The sequence below is a fragment of the Macrobrachium rosenbergii genome, chromosome 15 (genome assembly GCF_040412425.1).
Source record: "Macrobrachium rosenbergii isolate ZJJX-2024 chromosome 15, ASM4041242v1, whole genome shotgun sequence".
NCBI lineage: Eukaryota > Metazoa > Arthropoda > Malacostraca > Decapoda > Palaemonidae > Macrobrachium > Macrobrachium rosenbergii.
Window position 1 is genome coordinate 12,635,290 of NC_089755.1, and position 12,412 is coordinate 12,647,701.

Below are 12,412 nucleotides of genomic sequence, written 5' to 3' on the forward strand. Positions count from 1 at the left end.
CTTTTGGCAAATTGGTTCCTGTGTGTTACTTTTAGTCTTTTGGTGTCACAAAGGCAATATCATGACTCTACCAACACATATATACATACATACATACATACATACATACATGCATACATACATATTTATATGAGTAAAAATCACAAATATTCACGTGATTTGATTATAAGCTGAAACCACAGGAAATGTTTACAAGGAAGTTATACACCAAAAATGTTTACGGCTTCAGTGGAGCAAGAGAAGAAGAAGAAGAAGAAGAAGGCAGTCTTATCACCCATCCCAAAACCCACCATAAAAAAAATCCCAGCGCCTTGGCTAAGCATATCTCCCATTACATCATCTCCCCACTTTTACGCTTTTATTCCTTCTTTCCTTCCTTCCTTCCTTCCTTCTACGCACTGAAGTGGCGCAAATACTCCCATTTGACGCTCGATCAGCGGCTGATACAGAGCAGAGATTCGAACTCAGCATCAGTTTTAGCCAGAAACGGTCTTTAGGGTTTTACGAGATCAGACGGGTTATTCTCAGAAGATGGAAGACGGGCCTCAAACCCAAAGTATCCGGTGGGGAAATGGATCATCTCTGCAAGGGGAGAATCCAAATTGTTATAATTATAGCGAGTTATCTTCTGCATTCTGGCCAAAACAAAACACAATAAAATGTGCAGTAGAGAAGAAAGGGATCTCAAACGTTTCATTGAGAGAGAGAGAGAGAGAGAGAGAGAGAGAGAGAGAGAGAGAGAGAGAGAGAGAGAGAGAGAGGAGATTTATGCTTTCTTGGCCAGTCGACATGTTGTGAGTTCTTTTTTATATCCCAGCACATAGATTTCCGTTTTTATAACTTGTGGAAACACAATATCTCGATTATATCAGGAATAGGAGAGAGAGAGAGAGAGAGAGAGAGAGAGAGAGAGAGAGAGAGAGAGAGAGAGAGATCGTCTGTGGAAAACCAATGAATCTTCCTCTGTCATTTCAGTTGTGATTTATGTCCCTTCATTCGTCCTGTTTTTCTTCTTCTTCTTCTTCTTCTTCTTCTTCTTCTTCTTCTTCTTCTTCTTCTTCTTCTTCTTCTTCTTCATTAGCGAAGAAGGAACATCCCGTAATGCTTTCGTGTTTCTTCTGTATCTATGGACAGGAAGCCATAAGTTAATACATCTTTTGGGAAAGAACTTCATAGAAGCTTATAGCTAACTCACGTTGCAGTCCCGGGGTGGGGTGTGTGGTGGGTGTGGAGTGGGGTGGAGTAGTGTGTCGGGTGGGGTGTAGTGTGTTGGGTGAGTGGTCGGGGTGGCAGTGGTGTGGGGTGGTGTGTCGGGTGGGGTGTGGGATGTAGTGTGTGGGTGGGTTGGTGTGTGGGGTTGGGGTGTACAGGTGTAGGAGTGTGGGGTCTGGTGTGAGGTGGGGTTCAGGTTGTAGGGTTGGCATGTGGGGTGAGGTGGGATGTTGTGTGGGGTTGGGTGGTGTGCGGGGTGTGGGATTGTGTGGTGGGAGTGTGGGTGAGGTGTTGTGTTGGGGTGGGGTGTGGGGTGGTGGTGTATGTGGGGTATGGGATGGGGTGGGGGTGGAGTGTGGCTATGGGTGTGGGGTGGTGGGGTGTGGCTATGGGTGTGGGGTTTTTGGAGGTGTGGGTGGGGGTGTGGGGTGGTGGTGGTGTGTGGGTGGGGGTGGGGTGGGGTGGGGTGGGGTGTGTGGTGTGGGGGTGGGGTGTGGGTTGGGGTCTGGTGTGCAGTGGACAGTGGAGGTGTTGTTGGGTGAGGTGTTGGGAGGGGGTGTGGGGTGAGGGTGTGAGGTGTCTTGTGGGGGAGGAGAGTGTGGGGGGGATGGTTGGAATGAATACGCGCCGGAAATTCAACTATTCTTTAATTTAGCGAATTGATAATGAATTGCAGATTCGTATCTGTGGTCTCTGGAGTTTTAAAAATAATGAGGTTTTAGTTTCCCTCCCTGGAGGGAATGGTGTTGCTGATTATATATATACATAAAATAATTTGTATTAAATTCGATTAAACTGCATCCTAACCTCAATACTTCATATAGGAATGAAGGATTAAAGAATGGTGATTGCAAGTATGATAATAATCGCTGTCCTCTTTGAAAAAGTTATTTAATGCTAATTATTTTCCATCTCATTTTCAACATTATTTTTATGATGAAAAGATCATTTTTATCACCAATGACAAGAAATAATAGTTGGATACATTGGATATTGCTGTCATTGTTAAGATATGAAATAAACTATTCTCTCTCTCTCTCTCTCTCTCTCTCTCTCTCTCTCTCTCTCTCTCTCTCTCTCTCTCTCTCTCCATTCCAATCCGTCTAAAGCTCTGAACAGCCCCAGTTAATTCCTGAAGGTCCTTTGCCTCTTTGCGCATTCTCAGTCCGTATGAAATCCACGTTTGTAAATCTTTGTTACGCTTTTTCATCCAGCGTCACTTCCAGCACATCTACTGGACTGGAAACCGTTGGCGTTATTCGTGTAGTTCTATCACCTGACATTGTTACTCTTTTATTGTAAGTCTTTTTGCTGGAAACTTTATCCGCTTGGGTCTGGAAGCTTGACAGGTATTGATGCGATTACTCCATCGTGCTTCTTTGAGCTGTTGGGTAAAAGTTTCTAGTGATGGAGGATTTGAACAAATTATTCAGTCGGAGATTTTCTCTACCAAGAGGATAAGGAAGATTTAGTAGGTAATGGTCTCTGAACATCTTGGAGGTAAAATTAAAGAGTCTGGAATCTAAACTATCCTGTTTTATTGGTTAAGATTTATATGAATATATATAAACATGGATTATGATATTATATATGATATATATATATATATATATATATATATATATATGTATATATATATTTTATATATATATATATATATATATATATATATATATATATATATATATATATATATATATATATATATATATATATATATATATATATATATATATATATATATATATGTATATATATATATATATATATATATATATATATATATATATATATATATATATATATATATATATATATATATATATATATATATATATTTATATATGAAAAAAACTCTCACAGGATAAATTGGACTGAAAGTTCAGATTGCAGATCAGATTTCTCTTCATAAAGTCTTTTAGAATCTCTATTATACAGCTTCCAGCTGTAATTTTAACCTTAGCCCTGGCTTGTATTATTTGGACCCTGTATTAGAAAAATGTTCAAGAACAACTAAAAGATAAAATCACTGACTTAATTACAAACTAGTTACTTATATATATTTCCTATGTATTCAATGTTTAATACAATTTTTTTGTAAACATGTTCATCTTGCAAAAAAGTTTTACCAAAAAAAGAGAATTATTGAGTTGTACTTTTATAACATTTTTTTTGGTCAGTCACCTCCTTGTATAATCTTTTAATTGTCCTGTCCCTGCTTCAAACAGTTGAGCCTAATCCTTTGTAAAACTTTTAAATATTTAAACCTATTTTGGCAGTTCTACTAATTCTTCAATTGTTTTGTATTCAGGTACATATATTTTCCTTTGTAATCCCCATCTGTCATTTATATACTTTCTTTGTAAATTATATTTTTATATTTCTTCAGTCTGCTAAATAAAGACTGTAAGTCGAAAGCCATGCAGTACTCCATTGTTTCTTTTTGCCTTCGTGGATTTTGTCTTAATTTATATATTCATTACTTCCATATTTTTTGATTCAGTATATATATATATACTATATATATATATATATATATATATATATATATATATATATATATATATATATATATATATATATATATATATATATATATATATATATATAATATTCACTAGAATTGCTCCCTTTTCTTTTGTTTCTTGCCTATATATATAATTGTAGACCACTCCCTTTAAGTCCTTTCTTCGAGGCAAAAGTGAATCTGTCTGGCTGTTTTACAGGCATTTTTGATCAAGAACATGACTCAACTCTCTATGTGTTGGACGCCCCTGCCCCATAGGAGAATAAAAGTAGATGCAGAGACTAGAGACGATTGCCATGCCCAACGATGCCCTTTATACGTGGCCTTTCAAAGTTACTTCCTTCGTGCACTCCAGCCGCCAACCACGTGTTCCTTCGATGCTGGCCTGACCGATGGCCCACTCCATTTGCCTGGCATTTCGTGAAGAACCAATTTGCATCCTACCAAACTTCCCAAATCGCAAGTCATCCACGGACCGCCTTTATGGAACCAAATCTGCCTCATTGTATTTCAGTCATTTTCCTCGTAACATTTACTTTAATCACCGAATCTCTTGTCAAATGTCTTGCTCCAGACACCATTTTTAATTCATCGGAAGCCCCTAGTGCAGCTTTCATTAATTCATTATTCTTTAACATTTCGAGGGACCCTCCGTGAATCTTCTTGGACTGTGTCTGGCCCCAGTTTCATTTATCACCTTCAGGATCAGTAATTTATATATTCTGTATATATTGTTTATGTAAATATAAACCATAAGTTTACCCATATAATATTTTCCTTCAGTAGATGTCGGAATATCAGGGCTAAATTATCTGTAGCTGTTGCTACCTGTCTCACAGAGAATATTTCAAACTAGACTAGGAAAAACATATATATATATATATATATATATATATATATATATATATATATATATATATATATATATATATATATATATATATATATATATATATATATATATATATATATATATATATATATATATATATATATATATATATATATATATATATATATATATATTAATCTATTTTTACAATAGAAGTGGCTATAGGTGTATAACAAGACTATGGCCAGTTTCCATCACATTTATACTTCACCTCCTGGATCAGGGATAACACCAATTTGCAGAAAACTTCCCCATGACCTTTATCTGCTCATATTTCCTCACTTTAACACCAAACCAGACACTCTCTTTTATAAAATTCTTTAACATTTTCCCATGCCTTTTTTCACTTGGAGGTGATTCTGCCAGAGGGTAGTGCCTCCATCTTTCACCAAGTCTTTCCAAGATGAGGTTGCTAGCCCCATGCCCTCTGTCTTAACTCCTATCTACCCCTGATGCTGAAAGGCCTGTCACTTGTTGACTACGTCGTTTCTCTTTCAGAACAAAGAACAGAATATCGAACGTAGGCCAAAGGCCAAGTGCTGGGACCTTTGAGGTCATTCAGCGTAGAAAGGGAAGTTGGCAGTAAAGAAGGTTTATTGAAAGGTGTAACAGAAGGAAAACCTTTTGCAGTTGCACTTTGACACAATTGTTAGGAGAGGGCTGAGGAAAGTAAGAAAGAAGAAGGAGAATATGAACGGAGGTACAGTAAAAGGAATGAAAGAGGTTGCAGCTAGTGGCCTAAGGAAAGCTGCAAAGAACCTTAAGTGATGGCTACAGTGCCCCACGTGAGGTGCACTGATGACACTAACCCCCAACGTTTTCAGAACAAAGAGGATGGTGTGAAAACGCCTCTGATGAAAAGCAGATTATATGTGACAGAAAAAGAGAGGAGGATTTATGGTTAATTTCACGAGAATCGATGAGTAAGACATCGATGGGCAGAGAGGCCATTATTTTGGAAATAAAGGGAAGTTTCACTTGATTTATTGCGTCATTAACCTGTTACGACTTTGGGGGATTCATGATATGCCATGGGGGGACGCTTGTATACATGTACGTATTTTGTGTGTGTATGCATACAGTGTGTCTGCATGACGACTTATGATTGATTTTATATACATCTGTTTTATAAATAGTACTTAGCTACTGATAGTGACAAGTATGATGAATCCTAAGCCATAATGTTTCCACAAAAGTATAGCATTAGTTGGTAATACACTCCAATGTGTGTGATTTTATATTCAAGGTTCAAAGTTGGAAATACATCAGTGATTCTATTGCAGCAGTCTCTCTCTCTCTCTCTCTCTCTCTCTCTCTCTCTCTCTCTCTCTCTCAAGAAACAGAAAAGCTCAAAACTCTGAATTCTCTCCAGGAGAGAGGATCCATCACCCCCAAGAACGGAAAGAACAAGAAGAAGAAGAGGACCCCCATTCAGAAAAGTTTCTGTTTTTTATTTTGTTATCTTGTTATCTGATGTTTTTTTATCTTTTCGATCTAAATGGAGACGATAGATACATACAGATATATACAAAAGGATATGTTTGATTTGTAATACTCATTTGGGAGATGTACAGAAAAATTATTTGTTTTATATATATATTTATATATATATATATATATATATATATATATATATATATATATATATATATATATATATATATATATATATATATATATATATATATATATATATATATATATATATATATATATATGTATATGTATATATATATGTGTATATGTATATATATATATACACTCTCTCCCTTCACACAACTAATCCATCCATCAAGTGAGACACATCTTGAACATCCAATCAATCAATCAGAGTAAATTGAATCCCGAAAGGCGATTATTTATCCGGATTCGACGGAAACGCAAATCTATTGTAAACGTGAATTCAAAGGACAATAAATCCAAGTGAAAAATGATTCTGCCTCTTTTGAATTTATACTTGCAAATTATATTAATTTCTATTAGTCATGGAAGAGTTATTTTGCCCACAAAAGAAATACTCTGATATGAATTGCAGGGAAATGGCAATAGATTCTTTTTATCGATACAGAAACCTATTTTGGAGTTCATAACAATATTGCATAAACAGACGATGGTGTTCAAAGTTGTTTACTGAAATAAATATAATTTATAACGGACAAAATGATTCATTTGACAGTGAATTACTTCTCTCGTTATATCTAAATTAAGTAAAAAAACAATAATGACAGAAAACGCATAACATTTCAGCTTCCATAGATTATTTCTAGGTGATAATAAATGTGAAATTGGACTTAACATTTCATCTGATATTATGAATCCTTAAATGGATAATTACGAATCCAAAGTTCAGAATTTTTGCAATATTCATAATATCTTTATCAATTTTATGTTGTTTGTGTATATACTCGCAATATTATTGTTTCAGAATTTATTCTGGATTCAAATCCATAATGGGACAGCGAACACTGACATCTCTCTGTGGTGGATTCATTTTTCTCAAAATGTTGGTTCTGTTGAAAACTGTTCAGCTTCCATAATAAGATTCTCTCTCTCTCTCTCTCTCTCTCTCTCTCTCTCTCTCTCTCTCTCTCTCTCTCTCTCTCTCTAAGTGATACGAAACTGCTGTTACAGGTATACCTTACTGTATGGGTGATTAGAATATATATGTGCTTTCAGACTTTCAAACTCTCTCTCTCTCTCTCTCTCTCTCTCTCTCTCTCTCTCTCTCTCTCTCTCTCTCTCTCTCTCTCTCTCTCTCTCTCTCTCTCTCAGTTTATGAAAACTCGTCAAGAAAAGCATATTTTATTTATCTGTCAGTTATGATTATTTATTTTTTTTTATTAATTTCAGATTTATTCCTTTTTCTTTCTTCGTTCATGTAGAGGACATTCTCTCTCTCTCTCTCTCTCTCTCTCTCTCTCTCTTCTCTCTCTCTCTCTCTCTCTCTCTTCTCAAGAGTATACCTTCTACAGGTAATTAGAATATTTATGTAATATCTAGTACTTTCATATTCGATCTCTCTCTCTCTCTCTCTCTCTCTCTCTCTCTCTCTCTCTAAGTCCATGAAAATTCGATAGAACGAAATGGGTTTTTTATATATTTTTCTTCTTCCTTATTATTCATTTTGTTTATTTTTATATAAAGAAAAAACTTTAAAACAAAATAAACCACATTGTGTTTGGAAAAAAGCTAGATCTTTACATTATCATTTATAGTGATACACCACTTATTATTGAAAGGACATCCAGAGAATTATATATATATATATATATATATATATATATATATATATATATATATATATATATATATATATATATATATATATATATATATATATATATATATATATATACATATATATATAATATAAACTAGCTGACCAACCCGGCGCTGCAGGGGATAACTCTGAATGACAACTGACAAACTCTCTCTCTCTCTCTCTCTCTCTCTCTCTCTCTCTCTCTCTCTCTCTCTCTCTCTCTCTCTCTCACCCTGTTCCCAACCCCCACCCCTTTGTTGACATTGATGTCTTACCCCCACAGTAGTCTTTTCCAGATAGTGAGTCATATGTAGTATACCGAAATTAGGAATGATAAATTCGTAAAGTTACTAAGTCTACAGAAATAACCACCCACCTTTCACCGGCAGAACCAGCCCCGTCTTAGGGAAGCCCTTCCACCCCACCCCTTTGGTGCCCTTTGGTGCTAGTGATGTCTTACCCCCGTGTTCTTTTCGAGACAGTAAGTCATATGTATACCATGTTTGGTTGAAATTGCTCAATGTGTTTCAGAGTGTATGTGGAACATACATGTACACACTTATATATACTTACCATACATCCATAAATATATATATATATATATATATATATATATATATATATATATATATATATATATATATATATATATATATATATATATATATATATATATATATATATATATATATATATATATATATATATTTTGTATATATATATATATATATATATATATATATATATATATATATATATATATATATATATATACATACATACATACATATACATATTTTGTATATATATACATACATATATATATATATATATATATATATATATATATATACATATATATATATATATATATATATATATATATATATATATATATATATATATATATATATATATATATATATCTGATATATCTGAAGGCAGAATGTCTGCACCTGTCATATCTCCCTGCAATATCATTTTGAAGGCTGAGAAAATGTTTCAACCTCAAAGGTAACTTGGGTCTGAAAAAGTGATAAACCCATAAGATAAATTGTTTTTTGATGACGGTTCATTCCCTTCTCTCTCTCTCTCTCTCTCTCTCTCTCTCTCTCTCTCTCTCTCTCTCTCTCTCTCTCTCTCTCTCTCTCTCTTCAGATCCATACATCTTTTCCATTCAGCGTTATTTTCCACCTTTTCCATCGAAAAAACAAGAGACTTTTGACCCTTTTGTCTCCACAAAGTGACCCCTTTAAATCCTCCAGAAATTAATCCGCGACCACAAAATTAATCCCTTTTTTACTCTCTTCTTCTTCTTCTTCTTCCATTCTCAGAATCATAAACTGATTCCTTTGTAGTCGGGATTTAAAAAGAAACAGACCGAACAGCCATTATGAACAGGAGAGAGAGAGAGAGAGAGAGAGAGAGAGAGAGAGAGAGAGAGAGAGAGAGAGAGAGAGAGAGAGAGAGCACTTATACTAATGGCGAGTGATTAGACTTTCAAAGCGATAGAGGGAATGAACGATTGTGTCTTTTCATTTCCACAGGTGATCATTTTATGTTTGATATTAATTTTGTTGTTTTAATGGCGTCTACCTTCTCTCTTTCTTTCTTTCTTTCTTTCTTTGTATTTGATTTCATTTGTCTTTGTCTTTGACTCCCCTCTCACGGTAAAAGACGTCTGTGATTTCAGCATTTTATCTTTTTTCCACTTAGTCTTTCTGCTAGCATAGTATAGTGTCGTGGCATACCACTCAAATGTCGCGGGTTCGCGTCTTCCCCAGGGCGATGAAAAATCACTGGCTCTGTATCATGATCAGTTACTGCTGCAGTATGGGTGGGGTCTGCGGTGGGAGGTTGAAACCAACATTCTTTGGAAGTTTGAATTGCAAGTCAGTGGCCCCTTTGGTGGGCTTGTTCCATCTGAATAGGTTTCATCTACTGAAATAATAATAATAATAATAATAATAATAATAATAATAATAATAATAATAATAATAATAATAATAATAATAATAATAATAATAATAATAATTTGTTGACATATAAATAAATAGATAAAAATGTAAGTAAATGACTAAAATGCAAGGAGAGTAGCATTAGGGTAGTAATTAGTTCCAATTGCACGACTTCCTCAGAGGGGAGGCTGTTCCACACTCCAACGGTGTCAGGAATGTGGCAGTTTTTTTTTTTATGAAATTCGACTCAGATAATGGACAGAAAATAATACCATTAAATCAGTATAGCTGGAAGAGTTTGAGTCGTTCCATTACCAGTTATATTCATGAAACAGACAGGATTAAGCCATATTTTGTCAGATACTTTTGGTATGATGCTTTAATCAAATGGGATATCGTTGTCAGTGGAACAGTAATTCTCCATAAAGCTGTTTTATTGCAAGAAAAAAAGGATTCAGTATATCCTGTCATATTTGGAATTACTGCATTACGTAATATATGTAATGATTATTTTAATGGAATTCAAAGTGATTGTTTTTATTTAGGAAGGTTTATGCCATGAGGTGTATATTGGCTTAGAAATTATAAATTCAAATGAATTTGAATTCAGTGAATAAGATCTGTAAGTTATTTAAAGGTATTTTTGTTATCATAATTTTCATACAGAAAAATAATGAATGAGGTTAAATAAGACAGAAGATATTTCATTCAGATTGAAAAATATGAATAAAATTGATTTGCATTTTCATCCAACCTTATTATTTATCAACAAAAAGTTAAAAAGTTGTTTAAAATTGTTCTCCAAAAAATTTGCATTTCCGACCTGCCTTATCAATGCAAAATAAAGTTACTTCATTGTTTAAAAATATTCTCCATTACTGGCAGCAAAAAAAAAATAATAAAAAAATAAAAACATCTGAAAATCGTGTAAAATCTGTAGGCCCATAAACTATAAAGATGCCTATGCAAATTATCTCCAACATTCTCTGTATTTTTTTTTACCTTTTCCAGCAAAATAAAGTTAGAGGTTCTTATGAGGCTGAGAGGAGGCTTCTGAAATGCCCAACGCTGTCTCCTCACTTTGGTTCCAAGAGAGGGTTTAGCGCGCATAATCATGTGCGTGTATTCGTGGAAGTTTAGTCTTTGCAAACATGAGAGTAACAGAGAGAGTTATTTACTTTGTCTACCTATCATCTATTTGTCTATCTATTCATCTCTCGTCGTGTATACATACATACATACATACATACATATATATATATACATATATATATATATATATATATATATATATATATATATATATATATATATATATATATATATATATATATATAATCTGCCATTATTGTGGTTTTAAATAGTAAGCCACAAATGCCCTATTAATATCGTCCTCCCTTTACGTTGGGAATAAGGCACACGTCAAGAAAATCAATTATAAGTGACAATTCCCCCTACTGGATTGGGTGTAGCGTAGCGGAACATTGACCTTATCCATTGAGCCATCAATTCATCTATAAAGTCTCGAGGTAATGAGCTTTTGCTATCCAGGATAATTAGATTAAGTCTAATCATCTCTCTCACCGAGTCTCTCTCTGTCTGATTGTGTTTTATTGTTTGTTATTCTTACATTTCTATTTTTTTATTTATTAATTTGTTGATCTATTTTTTTTTAAAAACTGATCTCCTGCATCTGTACTTCTCTTTACTTTCCGTTACTTTCGAATGAACTCCATATTCTTTGGATTCTTGTACTTCAAGTCAGTGGCCCTGTGGCGGGCTTGTTCTATATGAATAGGGTTTTTCATCTTCTGAATAATAATAATAATAATAATAATAATAATAATAATAATAATAATAATAATAATAATAATATTCTCTACCACTTAATTTGGTTGTGGAAACCTGTTTGTGGTAATGGGAAACAATAAGAATTATATTCAGATTAGTCAACCTGAGAACGTGAGTACAAAAGTGCCTCTCATGCATTATGTGTGAGGAGATAAATTTTTGTCATGATATATGTAGTCTAAGAGTACGTCCACACTACAGTAAAAAAAAAATTCTTGGTGCAAGTTCGCAACTTATTGCATTCATGTCACAAACTGTTGAAAAAAAAGTTAGTCTCTCCAGAAGTAAGTGTGAAGAGATAATGCTTTGTCATGGCATATGTAGTCTAAGGTGTTCCAGCCTACAGTAAAAAAGTCTTAATACAAGTTTGACACTTATCTCATACATATCAAAAACATCTTAAAAACAAGTCAGTGACTGCAAGGGAAGAATGAATCTTTGCCAATGCTGGATAATCGTTTGAAGTACTTTCCCGTACTATCTATAAATTACTGACTTGTACTCAAGCTGTATTTATGACCGTATTTATGACTTGTATCACTGTAGTGTAGACACCTAAGAATTGCTGAAAGTTTATGCTTCTGTGAATATATAGAAGAGATATGAAAAGGTTTGCCTAGCGGCAAAAAATACTGAGTACAGTGTTCTAAGAAATAGTTTGATCATGTGTGAAGAATGGGGGTGAAATTATGAATCAGAGTGTCTTGAGG

The 12,412-nt window shown here is 34.0% G+C and overlaps 1 protein-coding gene across 1 annotated transcript in view; it reads right to left on the reverse strand.

Annotated features, from left to right (window-relative positions):
- Window positions 1-992: 992 nt before the first annotated feature.
- The window catches only part of LOC136846257 (uncharacterized), a 12,064-nt gene continuing 644 nt past the window's right edge, over window positions 993-12,412 (reverse strand). Inside the window, exons 2-3 of the mRNA XM_067117065.1 lie at window positions 1,196-1,792; window positions 993-1,124 (exon numbers count right to left, since the gene is read on the reverse strand). Of these exons, the coding sequence (XP_066973166.1) occupies window positions 993-1,124; window positions 1,196-1,792 (729 nt within the window). The remainder of the gene's footprint in view (window positions 1,125-1,195; window positions 1,793-12,412) is intronic.